At 51.5% G+C, this 19,316-nt stretch overlaps 1 protein-coding gene across 1 annotated transcript in view; it reads left to right on the top strand.

Annotated features, from left to right (window-relative positions):
* Positions 1 to 19,316, top strand: part of LOC105469383 (dynein axonemal heavy chain 17) — a 152,411-nt gene that overhangs the window by 101,917 nt on the left and 31,178 nt on the right. Inside the window, exons 55-65 of the mRNA XM_071081739.1 lie at positions 2,271 to 2,537; positions 4,241 to 4,402; positions 6,779 to 7,012; positions 8,133 to 8,297; positions 9,873 to 9,968; positions 10,129 to 10,346; positions 13,125 to 13,332; positions 13,653 to 13,768; positions 15,406 to 15,598; positions 16,685 to 16,920; positions 17,974 to 18,096. Of these exons, the coding sequence (XP_070937840.1) occupies positions 2,271 to 2,537; positions 4,241 to 4,402; positions 6,779 to 7,012; positions 8,133 to 8,297; positions 9,873 to 9,968; positions 10,129 to 10,346; positions 13,125 to 13,332; positions 13,653 to 13,768; positions 15,406 to 15,598; positions 16,685 to 16,920; positions 17,974 to 18,096 (2,018 nt within the window). The remainder of the gene's footprint in view (positions 1 to 2,270; positions 2,538 to 4,240; positions 4,403 to 6,778; positions 7,013 to 8,132; positions 8,298 to 9,872; positions 9,969 to 10,128; positions 10,347 to 13,124; positions 13,333 to 13,652; positions 13,769 to 15,405; positions 15,599 to 16,684; positions 16,921 to 17,973; positions 18,097 to 19,316) is intronic.

The raw sequence follows: 19,316 nt of genomic DNA, 5'->3' as shown, positions 1-19,316 counted from the left end.
TAAGTACAGAAGCCCATAGGTCTTGTTTTTTAAATTAAATATTATAGATAAGCAAATCACCAAAATGCTGGAAATATACATCACTACTTGGATAAACCTGGCAGGCGTTTCTGAACATATATATACATGGAAATGGCATATTCAAAAATAACAAGCTATTCCTACTGCTCTGTAACATGCTTAAAAAAAAAAAAAAAACTTTTCATTTATTCTTGCAAAATTCCTGTGAAATCATCTTGTCGCCCTGTCCTTAAATCCTGCTCTGGATGACTCTGAAAGGGGGTTGACTGTTAAGGCTCCCAGTCCAAGCCTGCAGTATATTTATTCAGGGCCTCTTAAGGTCTCCATTTAAGATTTTTTTCTTTCCTTTTGCATGTGTGGTAAAATATACATAGTATAAAAATTGACCATTTTCACTGTTATTTATTTCCTTTTTTTTGAGATGGAGTCTCACTCTGTTGCCCAGGCTGGAGTGCAATGGCACAATCTCAGCTCACTGCAACCTCCATCTCCTGGGTTCAAGTGAGTCTCATACCTCAGCCTCCCAAGTACCTGGGATTACAGGTGTGCACCATGACGCATGGCTAATTGTTGTATTTTTTGTAGAGATGAGGTTTCACCATGTTGGCCAGGTGGTCTTGAACTCCTGACCTCAGGTGATCCACCCGCCTCGACCTTCCAAAATGCTGGGATTACAGGCGTGAGCCACTGTGTCTGGCTTGTTTTTTTTATTTTTTTTATTTTTATTTTTTTTCCAAAACAAATAGAGTAAGACATTTTCGGCTGGACACGGTGGCTCACACCTATAACCCTGGCACTTTGGGAGGCTGAGGTGGGCAGATCACTTGAGGTCAGGAGTTCAAGACCAGCCTGGGCGACATGGTGAAACCCTGTCTCTACCAAAAATACAAAAATTAGCCGGGCATAGTGGCACGCGCCTGTAATCCCTTGGGAGGCTGAGGCAGGAGAACTCCTTGAACCTGGGAGGCAGAGGTTGCAGTGAGCCGAGATCGCGACACTGCACTCCAGCCTGGGCAACAGAGCAAGACTCTGTCTCAAAAAAAAGAAAAAGAGTAAAAAAGTAAGACATTTTCATCACCTTTAACATCTAGTTCAGTGGCATGAAGCACATTCACGCTGTTGTGTGACCGTCACCACTATCCCTCTCCAGGACCCTTTCATCTTCCCAAACAGAAGCTCTGTCTCCTTTAAACAACAAGTCCCCATTCCCCCAGCCCCGCCCCTGGCAATCTCCATTCTTCTTTCTGCCCCTGACTTTGACTACTCTAGGGACCTCATGTAAGTGGAATCACACAGTATTTCTCCCTTCATGTCTGGCTTATTTTACTCAGCGTCATGTCCTGAAGGTCTGTCCATGCTATAGCACGTGTCAGAATTTCCTCCCTTTTTAAGACTGCATCATATTCCGTTACACAGATGGACCAACGTTTTATGTACCTGTTCACGCATGGTTGGACACTTGGGTTGTCCTGATGGCTGCTGTGAACCTGGCTGTGCTCCGTTCAAGGTTTTGGGTCTCCAGGACCCTTCTTTTTCTCTTTTCCTTGGAGACAAAGTCTTGCTGTGTTGCTCAGGCTGGTCTTGAGCTCCTGGCCTCAGTCGATCCTCCCACCTCGGCCTCCCCAAGCCTTAGGATTACAAGCATGAGCCACCGCACCTGGCCTATGTTTCTTAGAAAGTCGGCCCCATGGGCTGAGGGCGGTGGCTCACACCTGTAATTCCAGCACTTTGGGAGGCCAAGGCAGGCAGATCACAAGGTCAGGAGATCGAGACCATCCTGGCTAACACAGTGAAACCCCGTCTCTACTGAAAATACAAAAAATTAGCCAGGTGTGGTGGTGGGTGCCTGTAGTCCCAGCTACTCGGGAGGCTGAGGCAGGAGAATGGCGTGAACCTGGGAGGTGGAGCTTACAGGGAGCTAAGATCATGCCACTGCACTCCAGCCTGGACGACAGAGCTCTGTCTCAGGAAAAAATAAAGTTGTCCCCGTGGTGGCGTGTGCTGGTAATCCCAGTTACTTGGGAGGCTGAGGCAAGAGAATTGCTTGAACCCAGGAGGCGGAGGTTGCAGTGAGCCGCAACTGCACCATTGCACTCCAGCCTGGGCGACAGAGCAAGACTCCGTCTCAAAGAAAAAAAAAAAAGGTGGCCCCATGGCCCCATGGCCCCATGCTCTGGGTGATTGTGGAGGATGTCTCTAATTGAGGATCTTCTTACCAAGGCCCCTAAGCATGTCCTCACTCCGTCCAGGTCGACCTTGCTGCTCAGTACATAAAGGCTGCTGTGAAGAACATTCCCTCGGTGTTCCTGATGACGGACTCCCAGGTGGCCGAGGAGCAGTTTCTGGTGCTGATTAATGACCTGCTGGCCTCAGGAGAGATCCCTGGGCTGTTTACGGAAGATGAGGTGGAGAACATCGTCTCCTCCATGCGACCCCAAGTCAAGTCCCTTGGCATGAACGACACTCGGGAAGCATGTTGGAAATTCTTCATCGAAAAAGTGCGCAGACAGCTCAAGGTGGGACTCCCATCTTCGGCAGGGCCTCAGAAGCCCAGCTTGGCACCCATGGCCTACAGGGTTTAGGTTTTTGCTCTGCATAGAGCAGGGGGACTGATCTTTCATGGGATGTGAAATCCTGTTAGGAGAGTGTGAGGGGTGGGGCTGTCTGATGAACCAGAGCCTGGAGACTTTTTCACATGGGTCTGTAGAGGTATCTTGGGGCCAAAAGAAGTGTCTTACAGTCGTCCTTTGGTATCTGAGGAGGCTGGATTCCAGGACCCCCATGGATACCAGAATCCACGGAGGAATAGATGCTCAAGGCCCCGATATAAAACAGTGTCATATTTTTGAACACGCTCCCCTCTACTTAAATCATCTCTAGATTACTTATAATACCTAATATAATGTAAAATGCTATGTGAATAGTTGTTATATTTTTATTTGTATTATTTTTTTAAAGAAATTTTCAGTCCATGGTTGGTTAAATCCACAGATGTGGACAGACAGCTGACTCTGTGTGGACTGCTCCCCACACACAGCTAGTTTAAGTAGATAAATGCACCTTGCACCTTGCACCTTGACTTTCTCTTTTTTTTTTTTTTTTTTTTTTTTAATTTGAGATGGAGTTTCACTTGTTGCCCAGGCCGGAATGCAATGGTGCAATCTTAGCTCACTGCAACCTCAGCCTCCTGGGTTAAAATGATTCTCCAGCTTCAGCTTCCCAAATAGCTGGGATTATAGGTGCCCGCCACCACGCCCAGCTAAATTTTGTATTTTTAGTAAAGATGAGGTTTCACCATGGTGGCCAGGCTAGTCTAGAACTCCTGACCTCAGGTGATCCACCTGCCTCAGCCTCCCAAAGTGCTGCCTGACCACACCTTGACTTTCGACACTGCCTCTAGGGTAAGCAGGCTAAACTCCCCTAGTAGGACAGAGAACCCCTTGGATCTGTTGGCCTCGTCCTCTCCAGAGTTCAGTGGTGCTGCCCTTTGCAGGGTGCCAACCCCATAGCTCTCCTGGGCTGTCCAAAGGTGTCCCCTGATGGGCGCTGCCTGCTCCTGGATCCTCTTTGGTGCCCTGCCAGTGCCAGGTCTGTCCCACACCCTCACATCATCACGCAGTGAGAGGTGCATAGTCAGCCAGGCAGTGAGCCACCGCCATGAGTAGCAGCATCTGTGCAACACCTACGCCATGAAAGGGGACCAGAGAGCAAGGGCAGCTGGGAGGCTGAGACCCATGACAAGGGAGGTCCTCATCTAGCCAGAGAGCCCCCCAGGCCCGTCTCCACAGCACCTTCTCCAGCTGGGGTCCCAGGGACTCCCTGCCCTTTCTTGGAATTAGCCACTCTCCCTCAGGGCCCAGCCGGGGACCCTTCCTGCTGAACTGAAGGGCTTGGAGTCTGGCCCGTTCTGGGGCCTCATCTGCCCAATGTGGGTGCCCACTCCCCATTCCTTCCTTTGCCTGGCCTTTTTTTAGAGAGGCAAGGGCCCCTTTCGGAGGGATTGGGACTGCTAGCCAGAGGCACGAAGCCAGATGAGCATTTATCCACTGCAATGCGGCCGCCGCCCTTCAAACCCAGAACTAGGATTGCGCTCCCCAGACCCTGGGCGGCTGAGCCGGGCAGGGAGCGTGGATTTCTGGAAGAGCTTTCTGCAGAGTGATGGATTAGGCCCCAGCACTGCAGTCCCAGTGGCCAGCGCATCTTTGTCTCCCACACCCAGGTGATCCTGTGTTTCTCCCCTGTGGGCTCCGTGCTGCGGGTACGAGCCAGAAAATTCCCAGCTGTGGTCAACTGCACGGCCATCGACTGGTTCCATGAGTGGCCGGAAGATGCCCTGGTGTCCGTCAGTGCGCGCTTCCTGGAGGAGACCGAGGGAATTCCGGTGAGTCACTGAGGCCACTTCTGCCAGAGTGCAGAGCCCAGAGGACAAGGACAGGTCCAAGGGCTGGCTCCCTGGGAGAGAAGGGCGCTGGGACTAGGGTGAGCCAAGTGAGGCGTCCACCTTGGGCTCAATGTTTAAGAGGCTACGAGAAACCTCAGGCATCAAGATAAGTGAGGTTTTAATGTAATATTTTTGAAAATCAAAATTAGCGCTAAAAAATTCACGATGAACAAACCATCAGAATTGTAAACCAAGGTGGGCTGTTGGGTATTTTTGTTTCATTGTCCTGCAGTCCTGTGCCAGCGAGGGGTGGTTTCCAATCAGCCCCTGTGTGGCCAAGGCTCCAGGGTCAGTTCAGGAGGGCTGAGGACACGCAGCGTGCGGACAGATCCGGCCACTCAGGCTTTCTACCTTTCCTTGAGCACTGGCTGGAGAGCCTGTATTTGCTGGGATAAGTATATACAAGGGCACATGCCATTGCCTCGTGCACCTCAGGGGAAATGACAGGTCCATCATTGCAGTCTCTCTTCATTGAAAGATGGTGCCCAAGGCCGGGGGTGGTGGCTCACACCTGTAATCCCAGCACTTTGGGAGGCCAAGGCGGGCGGATCACTTGAGGTCAGGAGTTCGAGACCAACCTGGCCAACATGGTGAAACCCCATCTCTACCAGAAATATAAAAAATTAGCCAGGTGTGGTGGTGCGTGCCTGTAATCCTAGCTACTCCAGAGGCTAAGGCAGGAGAATCGCTTGAACCCAGGAGGCGGAAGTTTCAGTGAGCCGAGATTGTGCCACTGCACTCCAGCCTGGGCGAAAGAGCAAGACTCCATCTCAAAAAAAAAAAAAAAACACAAAAAAACAATGAAAGATGGTGCCCATGTTCATTGTTGGAGCTCAATGCTTGGCTGGAAATTAACTGTAAACCCTGGCTCACTTTTGACCAACTCAGTAGGGGGCGTGAGCAGCCCTTGGAATAAACCACCCTTTATTACCATGTCTTACTTCTTTTGAACACATATGCAGTTATTAAGTAGACTAGAATAAACCTGAAACTGGCTTCTCTTTTTCCTAGTTTTTTAAAGATGGGGAAAGAGCCTGCTTGCCAGCAGAGCTTCCATTTATGAGACTGGCCACTCCCAGTAACTCTGCAGCTCAGAGGTGTCCCTTGGAGCATAGATTTGGGTTTCTAGTTCCCGAGGCAGAGACTTCCTAGAAACAGGCATTGGCCCCATCACCAGCACTATATGTGCATCCTGAAATGTGTGTGTTGGATGAATTCATTACTTCTCAAAATGGCCTGAATTAAAATTAACATTGCTGAGACAATTTCTGGGGCAAAGCTCCCAGTGCCTGCCTTCAGGTAGATGGGCAGGCCCAGAGGGCTGGGGAAAAAGGTTCTAAATCCCAGGACCCAGCCTTAGTAATGAACAATAAATATTTGCAGAATTACCTGGGATATGAAAACATATTCTCAGCCTTGTACTTTTTCAGGTAGGCAGGTTTGTGAATGTGCACGCGTATATATACAGGTGTGTGAATGCGTGTGCACGTGTATAGATGCAGGCGTGTGAATGCACGTGTATAGATGCAGGTGTGTGAATGCGTGTGCACGTGTATAGATGCAGGCGTGTGAATGCATGTGCACGTGTATAGATGCAGGTGTGTGAATGCACGTGTATAGATGCAGGTGTGTGAATGTGTGTGCACGTGTATAGATGCAGGTGTGTGAATGCGTGTGCACGTGTATAGATGCAGGTGTGTGAATGCACGTGTATAGATGCAGGTGTGTGAATGCGTGTGCACGTGTATAGATGCAGGCGTGTGAATGCGTGTGCACGTGTATAGATGCAGGTGTGTGAATGCACGTGTATAGATGCAGGTGTGTGAATGTGTGTGCACGTGTATAGATGCAGGCGTGTGAATGCGTGTGCACGTGTACAGATGCAGGTGTGTGAATGCGTGTGCACATGTATAGATGCAGGTGTGTGAATGTGTGTGCACATATATGTGTGCATGTGTGCGTGTATGCGTGTATGTGCATGTGCGCCCCCATACCTGGCTAACTTTTTATATTTTTGGTAGAGATGGGGTTTCACCATGTTGGCCAGGTTGGTCTCAAACTCCTGTATGCGTGTGTGTGTCAGAGATAATGATAATAAGCTCTGCTGTGTCCTGGGCACTGAGCTAAACCTTTCCATGGTGCAATGCCCACAAGAGCCCCAGGATCTGTTGCTTTCAGGAGCCCCTTTGGGCAGTCGAAGACACTGAGGTTGGTCTCGGGGCACCTTGTCCAGGGCTCCTGGTGAGTCCGGGGAGCTCCACTTTGCTGATTTGCAGGATGGGTTCCCAGGGATGACTGGCTGTCTCCTCTTTGTAGCGGGAAGTCAAGGCCTCCATCAGCTTCTTCATGTCCTACGTGCACACCACAGTCAACGAGATGTCCAGGGTGTACCTGGCTACTGAGAGGCGCTACAACTACACCACACCCAAAACCTTTCTGGAGCAGATCAAACTCTACCAGAACCTGCTGGCCAAGAAGAGAATGGAGCTTGTTGCCAAAATCGAGAGGCTGGAGAACGGCCTGATGAAGCTGCAGAGCACAGCTTCCCAGGTAGGAGAGGGGGGCCAGCTGCCAGCTCCTGTGCCGTCCCCCGGAGGCCTCGCAGGAGCCGCTACTGTCACAGGCTTCTACGGGCTGGTCACACCGGGGCTCAGCACTGCTGAAAGTAAGATGAGCCTCCTGCCTTTGAGAAGCATTCACTCCTAGGCCAGGGTTAGTATACTTGTCGTAACGAAAAAACAGGCTCAAAATACTTTCACAATGTTGATCATACAGAGGGCACATTACACAGGGGATGGCACCTGCCCCATGTGTGGTGAGATTTGATCATCATGCCCAATGTGGTCAATAAATATGCATCTGTTCATTCATAAGTGCCATTCATACCATGGTGCCCGGCTCAAAAGCCTCCCTGGATCCTTTCCTTCATGCTGTGTTGATATGTAAGGGTTCTGCCTGCTTCAGACCTCTTCCATCATGCAGTCCCAGTCCTTCATCTTTATTGCCCACCACTGACACCTGTGAGGGGGCCTGAAAACAGCTGCCACCTCCCTGCTGGAGTTGTGAACAGACTGGCGCCTCCCATTCGCTTCCGGGGGAGCTTTCGCACCCCTGCCCCCCCCCCACAAACTCTTGCTGTCACTCTCCCACCAGCCTGGAGAGGCTCTGGCCAGCCCTGCTCAGCACTGCAACTCAGCTGGCATTTGAGACAGAGTCTCGCTCTGTCATCCAAGCTGGAATGCAGTGGTGCGATCATGGCTCACTGCAGCCTCAACTTCCTGGGCTCAAGCGATCCTCCCACCTCAGCCTCCCAGGTAGCTGGGACCACAGGTGCAGGCCACCATGCCTGGCTATATTTTTTATTATTATTTATACAGACAGGGTCTCACTATGTTGCCCGGGCTGCAGCTGATATTTTTCTTTTCAGTCACCTTGCCAACTCCTTTGAGCACCAGGAATGTCTCATACTTGTGACCCTGTGTACACAGTCAGAGCTCAATACCTGCTTTTAAGATATTGAAAAGACTCTCCAAACCGAGTCACTGGGAGTCGTAAGACACAGCCCTGCCGTTCTGCCCCTCTGTGGCTCCCACCCCTCGTCTGCCCAGTGCAGGGCGGCGTATGTTGGCTGCGGCCCACGCTTGCTGTTTCTTGGTTTCTCCTTCCCCAGGTGGATGACTTGAAAGCGAAGCTGGCGATTCAGGAGGCTGAGCTCAAGCAGAAGAATGAGAGTGCAGATAAACTGATCCAGGTGGTCGGCGTCGAGACCGAGAAGGTCAGCAAAGAGAAGGCCATTGCTGACGAGGAAGAAGTCAAGGTCGAGGTCATCAATAAGGTAGGTGAAGGCAGCCCAGCGTGGCCTCAGGACGGCTGCTGCGCTGGCCAGGCCTCCTGAGCTTCCCCATGCATTCAGGTGCCACCGACAGGCATAGGAAAGGCTGAGACTTACATAGAAGGACAAGGTTCCTAAACCAGTGGGACCCCGAAGGAGTCGTCTCTCCCAGGTGAGGACCCCCATTCAGAGGCAGGCTTTCCTTAGAATTAACGCCCATCGGCCGGGCGCGGTGGCTCAAGCCTGTAATCCCAGCACTTTGGGAGGCCGAGATGGGCGGATCACGAGGTCAGGAGATGGAGACCATCCTGGTTAACATGGTGAAACCCCGTCTCTACTAAAAAAAAAATACAAAAAACTAGCCGGGCGAGGTGGCGGATGCCTGTAGTCCCAGCTACTCGGGAGGCTGAGGCAGGAGAATGGCGTGAACCCGGGAGGCGGAGCTTGCAGTGAGCTGAGATCCGGCCACTGCACTCCAGCCTGGGTGACAGCGCGAGACTCCGTCTCAAAAAAAAAAAAAAAAAAAAAAAAGAATTAACGCCCATCCCTGTGGCCGAGCTCCTCAACATTCAGCCCTCAGCCCACGGTGGCAGCCTCACCAGGAGCTTGTGAGAAATGCAGGCTCTCGGGCCCCAGCTTAGCTCTGCTCAATAGGGCCTGCATGTTAACGAAATGCCTGCGATCCATGAGCATGGGAGGGGTTGAGAAGACCTGGCTGGAGCCTGGTCCTCAAACGTGCGGCACCAGACCCCCCTACCCCCGCCACAGAAGGTAGGACGTTACTGGCCTCGGGTGGGCTCCTTGCTGGTTTTGGGGGTGGCTGAGGTTGAGAACCACTGCTTAGGCGGAGTGTCTTCATCATCTTTGGAGCCTGAAGGTCACAGCATCAGTGGTGTAGCTTCTCATCACCCCTCCCTGGGTGCTTTTTTTGTCGTCAGTCCCACGTCTGGGTAATTATTTAAGAGCGTTCCAGTCGTTGCCCACTGTCTCCTGAGTGAATGAATGAGTATGTGCATGGATGAAGGAGTTGCTACTTTCTTGGGGCGGGGGGTAAGCTATATACTCTGAGATGTTCCATTTTGGATGGATTATGAAACAGCCCCAGAAACAATAAGACTGCAAAGTCAGGGTGGTCTGGGTGGCCCCTGGATTTCCCCTCCCATCTTGGAACTCAAGAATCCCACCCAACTGCCAAGGCATTGCTCATTCTGCCCTGAGCGCTGTGGGGCAGAGCAGAGGAGGCAGGGAGGATGGTGGGCTCCAGACAGGGGCCAAGTACACACGGAGGGATGTTGGCAAAGGAGCTCAGTCAGCAAACGCAGCAAATGTGAGTGGTAGCCAGAGGGGCAGCCTCTTTTGTGGAGCTCAGACCTGCTGGGGCCTGGGCCGCCCCTCACCACTGCTGCCTACACATGCACATATGCACATACACGCATGCACATACACATACATGCACACACATGCACACATATACTCATGCACACACATGCATGCACACACATACACACATGCACGTACACGCCCCCACAGGTAGATGGACAGACCTGCAGTAACCTCTCCTGTCCATCTTCCTTCCAGAATGTCACCGAGAAGCAAAAGGCCTGTGAAACGGATCTGGCCAAAGCAGAACCGGCCCTACTGGCAGCCCAGGAGGCTCTGGACACTCTGAATAAGGTAAAGGGGGAGAGAAAGAAAGGGGCCCCCTGGCCTGGGTGGAGAGGAAACGGCCTTCACTGCTGGCATGGGTGGTGACGCGCTCACGGCGGCTTCCTTGGGGCATCGCCGAGGACCCAGTCCAAACTCCCGTCGGACCCATCCTGTCTGTCGTTTGCAGAACAACCTGACAGAGCTGAAGTCCTTCGGGTCCCCCCCAGATGCCGTGGTCAACGTCACCGCCGCCGTCATGATTCTGACCGCACCTGGGGGCAGGATCCCCAAGGACAAGAGCTGGAAGGCGGCCAAGATCATGATGGGCAAGGTGGACACCTTCCTAGACTCCCTGAAGAAGTTCGACAAGGAGCACATCCCCGAGGCCTGCCTGAAGGCCTTCAAGTGAGTCGGGGCTGGGCCTTGCGGCCGGGGCTTCCCTCCGATTCTCCATCAGGCCAAGGCAGGGTGCTGAGGGTGAAGTGTGGCCTCAGGCTCCTGGGGCCTGTGGCTCAAAATCTAGGCAACCCCTTCCCCATACAGCACCCCAAGAACACAGCTGACAAGCTCAGCAGTGGGAACCCTCAGGCCACAGGTCTGAGAGAGAGGCCGGCCAGGCCCCACAGAGGTCAGCCCCTGTGAGAGCAGCTGACCACATGAGCACATGTATTGCACACATGAATACATGTGAGCACAAATGCAATGCACACATGCACGCATAAAAAATGCACACATGTGCACACATACACATGTATACATAATCACACGTGTGCACACATGTACACGTGAATGCAGTGCACGATATAAACATACATGCGCACACATGTGTACATATAAGCACAAACATGCATGCACATATGTACATATGAATGCACAGAAAGTGCACACACATGTGCTCACATACACATGTACACACACAAGCATGCACATGCATGCACACATGAACATGTGTACACATGAATGCAGTACACACAAAATATACATGTGCACAGATGCACATGTGCGCACACACATGCACACAGGCACGCACAGCGAGTGGCCACAGGCCTGGGGCTCTGCCATGCATCTTTCTTTTGCTGGCCTGACTGTAAAGGTCCTACATCTGGAGGGGCAGGACTGGCAACGGCTCCTTCTGGGATGAGCCATGGGACTTGGGAAGGGTGCCATGGGGACTCCGCCTTTCATCCCATAAATGTCAACACGTTGGCATTCTTGGGGTGCTCCACTCTGTAAGTGCCCAGCCTGTTCCCCACCCCGTGTGGCTCCTCACTGGCCATCCCCTAGGAGGCCAACTTCAGGGTGCCCAGACTGAGAAAGACCAGACCCCAGTGACCCCAGCTAGGATCCCAAAACCTCTCAGCTCCATGTGGGAGGAAGAGGGTGGGACTGCTGCGAGACATCTTGTAAGTAAAGAATAAAGTATAAGAGAAACCAACAAGAACGCCTGGAGGGCTACACCAGGGTGTGCCACCGCCAATCAACATTTGATCTATTTCTTTTCCGTCTTTTTTCTAAGGTTTTTTTTTGTTTGTTTTTGTTTTTTAACATATAGTTGAAATAATACTGGGCTGGGCGCTGTGACTCACACCTGTAATCTCAGGACTTCGGGAGGCCTAGGCAGGGGGATCATGAGGTTAGGAGTTTGAGATCAGCCTGGCCAACATGGTGAAACCCCGTTTCTACTAAAAATACAAAAATTAGCCCGGTGTGGTGGCGCATGCCTGTAATCCCAGCTACTCAGGAGGCTGAGGCAGGGGAATCGTTTGAATCCAGGAGTCAGAGGTTGTAGTGAGCCGAGATCACGCCATTGCATCCAGCCTGGGCGACATAGTGAGATTCCATCTCAAAAAGAAAAGATAATACTGTACACATATATTTATTCCGCTTTTTTTACTTAATATTATCACACCAAAAAGAAAAAAAAAAAACCAACACTTTTCCCTATGTTATTAAAAACACTTCTTAGCCAGGCACGGTGGTGCATGCCCGTAGTCCCAGCTACTCGGGAGGCTGAGGCATAACAATCACTTGAACCTGGGAGGTGGAGCTTGCAGTGAGCCAAGATCACACCACTGCACTCCAGCCTGGGCAACAGAGTGAGACTCCATCTCAAAAACAAAAACAATAAAACACTTCAAGGCTGGGTACGGTGGCCCACACCTTTAATCTTTAATCCCAGCATTTTGAGAGGCCAAAGCAGGAGAACCACCTGAACCCAGGAGTTCGAGACCAGCCTGGGCAACAAAGAGGACCCCGTCTTGACAAAAAAAAATTAAAATTAGCCAGTCGTGGTGGTATGTGCCTATAGTCCCAGCTATTCAGGAGGCTAAGGTGGGAGGATCACTTGAGCCTAGGAGGATAAGGCTGCCATGAGCCGTGATCACACCACTGCACTCCAGCCTGGGCGACACAGTGAGACCCTGTCTCCAAAAAAAAAAAAAAACCAATAAATATGATTTTCTTAACTTTTGTATGTATGATCTCACCATACGGGAATCATAATTTACTTAGCGCTTCCTGCTTCATTGGGTATTTAGGCTGTTTTTGTTTTGCTGTTATAAATGAGGCCTCAATAAATGCCTCCTCCTATCACCCCGCAAGCTTCTGCACTGTTCCCTGCCCACACGGTGTGGTGTGTGTCTGGGAGATGCACGCTCATTTTAATATTAGCCTACACAAAGCATAAGTAGACCAGAGCGAGAAATGATGGGCTCTGTTCCCAACCTCAATTTCAATCACGTTTCAATGAACATTTTGAATTATCCATTCAGATTTCTTTCTGCAGGCAGTTCAGTTCATATATAATGATGTTGGTGTCATTTTTAAAAACACTAGTTTCTACAGTGCCTAAGCTGCACCTATGGGCATTTTTCTTGGTCACTGTACCATCCCCCAAAGTATAACACCTGCCACATCATCTCTTCTGCGTCTCATCCCTCTTAACCTTATAGTTTTAGTCTCCTGGTGCCCGACTTGGAAAACTGGGCAATGCCACTGTGGGGCAATGGGAGTGGCAGAGTGGAGCCAGTGGGGCATGGCCTCTAGGGCCAGCCTGACTGTGTGAATCCCAGCGTTGCCCCTCCAGAGCTGTGCCACCCTGGGCAAGACACTCAGCCTCTCTGGGCCCATTTTGCCGGAGCAGGACAGGGTGACGACTCCGGCCCACTGGTGTTCTCTCGCTAGGCCCTACCAAGGCAACCCGACGTTCGACCCCGAGTTCATCCGCTCCAAGTCCACGGCCGCCGCCGGCCTCTGCTCCTGGTGCATCAACATCGTCCGCTTCTACGAGGTCTACTGCGACGTGGCGCCCAAGAGGCAGGCCTTGGAGGAGGCTAATGCAGAGCTGGCAGAGGCGCAAGAGAAGCTGTCCCGGATCAAAAACAAGATTGCCGTAAGTGCCGGCTCGCTCCCGTCTCTGTGAAACACCAGAGCCACTTGCTTGCGCTGCCGGTCAATATCTCTGTTTAAAATGGGTTGGCACGGCCCGCCGTCGTGAATTATTCAGCAGCGTGAGAGGATGCAGGCAGAGGCAGGGGCCAGACGGTGCCGGGAGCTGCTTGGTGTCCTTGGCCTCCATGCTCCAGAGGGCTCTCAGCCTTTATGGGAGCCTCTTAGACACTCAATGCTCACAGGACCCAGCCCTGCTGCCGCTGCAGCGTGCTACAGATGCCTCGTGGGGTTTTCCAGCAGCTTTCCAACTTGGTTTTGCAGGAACTTAACGCCAACCTGAGCAACCTAACCTCAGCGTTTGAAAAAGCAACGGCTGAGAAAATCAAGTGTCAGCAGGAGGCCGATGCCACGAACAGGGTGATCTTACTGGCGAACAGGTATTGGCTCCTCCCCGAGACCACCCTCCTGCTCTCAGACCCCTGAAAAGGGACAAGCCCACACAACTGCCTTGGGAGGAAGAGGAGGAAGTCCAGGTGGAAGCAGCCAGGTTGCCACTTTGACTTCTTGAGCTCAAAGTAATTAGGATAAACCTTGGCCTCCTGCATAGTCAGGGGCCTCCACAAAATATGACCTATCGCGTGGTTCCAAGTAACCCACGCTGGCCTGGGACACTGGGTCCCACGGGGCTTGCTCCAGGGGCATTACTTGGTCATAACCCACTGTCACCCACCACGTGGCTTCCAGGGTCACTTTGCAGCCAGCAGACAGTCATTTCACGGATTACATCACGGTTTGGGACTCCAGAGTAGTGTCGTCCACTAGGGACATAATGCCAGATGTGGATGTGTCACCTTAACTTTTCCAGCAGCCACATTTAAAAAGTACAGAGGCTGGCTGGGTGCAGTGGCTCATGCTTGTAATCCCAGCAGTTTGGGAGGCTGAGGCAGGTGGATCACTGGAGGTCAGCGTTCAAGACCAGCCTGGCCAACATGATGAAACCCCATCTTACTAAAAATACCAAAACTAGCCAGGCAAGCCGGGCATGGTGGCTCACGCCTGTAATCCCAGCACTTCGGGAGGCCAAGGTGGGTGGATCACCTGAGGACAGGAGTTCAAGACCAGCCTGGCCAACACGGTGAAACCCCATCTCTACTAAAAATAGAAAAATTAGCTGGGTGTGGTGGCGGCGCCTGTTATCCCAGCTATTTGGGAGGCTGAGGCAAGAGAATCACTTGAACCCAGGAGGTGGAGGTTGCAGTGAGCCAAGATTGTGCCATTGTACTCCAGCCTGGGCAACAGGAGTGAAACTGTCTAAAAAAAAAAAAAAGGCATGGCGGTGCACACCTGTAGTCCCAGCACTTGGAGGGCTGAGGTGGGAGTTTGAAAGTTTGAAACCAGCCTGAGCAACATAGTGACACCCCATCTCTAAAAAAAAAACATTTTTAAGTACAAAGAAATAGTTATAATTTTATTTAACCCCAAATATCCAAGATATTATTTCAACAGGTAACTAATATAAAAATTATCAATGAGGTATTTCCTGTGCTTGTTTTCATTCTGAGCCTTGACACCCTGCATGTCTTTTTCTTTTTTTTTTTTTTAATTTTTTTTGGAGACAGAGTCTCACTCCGTCACCCAGGCTGCAGTGCGTGGCATGATCTTGGCTCACTGCAACCTCCATCTCCCGGGTAATTCTTGTGCCTCAGTCTCCTGAGTAGCTGGGGCCACAGATGCACGCCACCACGCCCAGCTAATTTTTATATTTTTAGTAGAGATGGGGTTTCACCATGTTGGCCGGAGTGGTCTCAAATTCCTCAGGTGATCCACCTGCCTCATCCTCCCAAAGTGCTGCGATTACAGGCGTGAGCCACCACGCTCAGCCAAGAAACATGATTTGGGCTTCTCTAAAGCATTTCCTCCCCAAAACTCCCCAAAAGCATTTTCATCGTTGAGCCACTGAGCCAGGTGCCAACGGGAAACTCTGAAGATTCACAGAGGTGCAGAGGTGGAGGCTTGTCTGGTCCAGTCCTTTCACCGATGCAAATATGTTTTATTCTCTCTCATTCCACTTCAGGCTGGTGGGGGGATTAGCATCGGAAAATGTCCGCTGGGCTGAGTCTGTGGAGAACTTCAGGAGCCAGGGGGTCACACTGTGTGGGGACGTCCTGCTCATCTCTGCCTTCGTGTCCTACGTGGGCTACTTCACCAAGAAATACCGGAATGAGCTGATGGAGAAATTCTGGATCCCTTACATACATAACTTAAAGGTAAGGAGTGGAGTCCTGGCCAGGCGCGGTGGCTCACGACTGTAATGCCAGCACTTTGGGAGGCCGAGGCGGACGGATTACTTGAGGCCAGGAGTTCATGAGCCGCCTGGCCAACATGGTGAAACCCCATCTCTATTAAGCATACAAAAAAAAAAAATTAGCCAGATGTGGTGGGGAGCGTCTTAATCCCAGCTACTGGGGAGGCTGAGGCAGGAGAATCGCTTGAACCTTGGAGGCGGAGGTTGCAGTGAGCAGAGATCGCACCACTGCAATCCAGCCTGGGTGATAGAGCAAGACCTAGTCTTTTAAAAAAAAAAAAAAAAGTGGAGTCCTATTCATCACTCAGGAAATCTGGGGAGGTCCCAGCAGGGCAGAACCAGCCACACGGCACCTTGACTTCTGTGATGAGGCTCAGGCCCCTTTGGGGATAAGAATGTAGCCCAGTGGCATTGCACGGTGGCTCACGCCTGTAATCCCAGCACTTTGGGAGGCTGAGGTGGGTAGATCACCTGAGGTCAGGAGTTCAAGACCAGCCTGGCCAACATGGTGAAACCCCATCTCTATTAAAAATACAAAAATTAGGCTGGGCGTGGTGGCTCACATCTGTAATCCCAGCACTTTGGGGACGCCAAGGCGGGCGGATCACCTGAGGTCAGGAGTTCAAAACCAGCCTGGCCAACATGGTAAAACCTCATCTCTACTAAAACTACAAAAATTAGCTGGGTGTGTTGGTGGGCACCTGTAATCCCAACTACCTGGGAGGCTAAGTCAGGAGAATCTCTTGAACTCGAGAGGCAGAGGTTACGGTGGGCCAGGATCACGCCACTGCACTCCAGCCTGGGTGACAGAGTAAGACTCTGTCTGGGGGCAAAAAAAAAGAACATGGCCCAGTGTTGCTGTGCTGACGTCATTTCTGGCTGAGTTACAAAGCTGCTCTGTCCAGAGTGATGGAAATGGCTGGCTTCTCCCAGGTCGTCCGGCTGGTCCACCCCTAACCGCAGCACCAGACACAGCATGATTTGGAGAGCTGTTTTCTAGTAATAAGGTCGCATCACCCCTTCTAAGAAAGTGTGCCTCCCTGGGCAGGTCCCCATCCCGATCACAAATGGCCTGGATCCCTTGAGCCTGCTGACAGATGATGCGGATGTGGCCACCTGGAACAACCAGGGCCTCCCCAGCGACCGCATGTCCACCGAGAATGCCACCATCCTGTGCAACACCGAGCGGTGGCCGCTGATTGTGGACGCCCAGCTCCAAGGAATCAAGTGGATCAAAAACAAATACAGCAGTGAACTGAAAGCCATCCGCCTGGGACAGAAGAGGTGTGTGCAGGCGCAGGACCTGGACCAAAGCCCCCCACTGCTCGGAAGCATGCCTTAGGCATTTCAAATTGGTTCCATGGATGGGTGGGTCTTTAAATATAAGTACTAGCCCACAGGTTTTAAATTTGACCCCAGGGAACAGCAGCAGTAGTAAAGAATGAAATTAGGAGCTCTTTTCCCTTCCCCTGTCCCCATCACCCGCTGCTCCTGCAGGGAAAGGAGAGTGAGACGGAGGCTCAGGCCGGGGGTTGCCTCCCACTTGGTCATTTGCTGGCTGGAGGCTTGAGGTGGTCACGTTCTTGGGTCTTGTGGTCTGTGTTCTCATCACAGATGAGAAACAATGGCTGTTAAACGACACAGGTACAGTGACGCCCTGTCTTCCTAGCGGTGCTGGAAAATCCAATGGCGTGTGGCTATGAAAACATTTGCCTCTGTGGCCATAAAGCTGCTCAAAGCTGCTTCCAGGCCGGGCGCAGTGGCTCATCCGTGTAATCTCAGCACTCTGTTGGGGAGGCCAAGGCAGGAGGATTGCTTGAGCTCAGGAGTTTGAGACCGGCCTGGGCAACATAGTGAGACCTCATCTCTCCAAATAATAAAAAAAAAAACCTAGTTGGGTGTGGTGGCATGAGCCTGTAGTCCTGTAGTCCTGTAGTCCTGTAGTCCTGTAGTCCTGTAGTCCTGTAGTTCCAGCTATTCAGGAGGCTGAGATGGGAGGATCACTTGAGCCTGGGAGGTCAAGGTTGCAGTGAACCCTGCTCACGCCACTGCACTCCAGCCTGGGTGAGAGAATGAGACCCTGTCTCAAAAAACAAAACAAAGCAAAACTTTCCATTTTCATCTCCACTCCCATAAGAGCACAGGGGCAGTTTACAAAGAAGCCCCTCGGCTCCTTTCAGGAAAGGGTGAGCTGTTGGGAACAAGTTGTGGGCTCCTAGGTCACCACTCGCTTGGCGCCGTCTCGCTCGGAGGGCAGGGGCTGCTGGTCGGCGCGTGCGCGCACCGCTCCATCACGAGGCCCTCTGCCGTGAACCAGCTTCCGTGCTGTGCCCGCAGCTACCTGGATGTCATCGAGCAGGCCATCTCGGAAGGGGACACCTTGCTCATTGAGAACATCGGCGAAAGCGTGGACCCCGTGCTGGACCCTCTACTGGGCAGGAACACAATTAAAAAGGGAAAGTGAGTTGTTTCCATCTCCGTGGCTTGAGCCAGGTAAACATGTTCGGGCCCGAGGCCTGGGCATGTGCATGTAGGGAAGACGCCCGGAATGCCCTTTGCTTCCCTGGTAAGCAGCAGGGGCTTTGACAAAATGCCGACTGGAGGGAAGGAGCCCCCAGCTCCCGAGGAAAGACTGGAAAGGGGCCACATCCCCATTAGGAACATCTCCGCCACCGTTTTATCAGTGATCACCTCCAGACGGTGAGGCTTGGAGGTGATGTCTTTCTTCTTTCTGTTCTTAGGCATTTTGCAAATCTTGGGACTGCATTATCTTTAAAAATTCACACGAAATTCACACAACATAAAATTAACCATATTAAAGTGCACAATTCAAGAGCATTTAGTACACTCACAATGTTGTACAAACACATCTGTCCAGTTGCACATTTTCAGCACCCCGAAAGGAAGCCCCACACCCACTGTTCTTCTTCATTCCCCCTCCCTCCTGAGCCCTGGACACCCACTGTTCTTCTTCATTCCCCCTCCCTCCTGAGCCCTGGACACCCACTAGTCTGCTTTCTGTGTCTGTGGATTTGCCTATTCTGGACATTTCCTCTGAATAGAATCAAGCAACATGTGTCTTTTTGTGTCTGGCTCTTTTTACTCAGCATTTTTTGTTTGTTTTTTGAGACGGAGTCTTGCTCTGTCATCCAGGCTGGAGTCCAGTGGTGCAATCTCTGCTCACTGCAGCCTCTGCCTCCTGTTCAAGTGATTCTCCTGCCTCAGCCTCCCAAGTAGCTGGGATTACAGGCACACATCACCACGCCTGGCTAATTTTTGTATTTTTAGTAGAGATGGGGTTCCCCATGTTGGCCAGGATGATCTCGAACTCCTGACCTCAGGTGATCCACCTGCCTTGGCCTCCCAAAGTGCTGGGATTACAGGAGGGAGCCACCGCGCCTGGCCTTTACTTAGCATGTTTTTAGGGGTCATGCATGTGGTTGCACGTGTCAGTCCTTCATTCCTCTTTATGGCAGGATCACATTCCACGTGTGGCTGTGCTCATTTGTTTGTCCACTCATCAGTTGATGCATGGAGCTCGCATTATTCACTTTACAATTTTAAAAAATTAAATCTACCTTAAAAAAACGTAAATGTCAGAGCTGACAGGAGCCACCTTTAAATGCAGAGATGCATGCAGAAACCCAGAACAGGGTGGCAAATCGATATGCAGAGGTCCT

This window comes from Macaca nemestrina, chromosome 17, assembly GCF_043159975.1.
Source record: "Macaca nemestrina isolate mMacNem1 chromosome 17, mMacNem.hap1, whole genome shotgun sequence".
NCBI lineage: Eukaryota > Metazoa > Chordata > Mammalia > Primates > Cercopithecidae > Macaca > Macaca nemestrina.
This window is presented reverse-complemented; position numbering and strand designations above follow the sequence as displayed.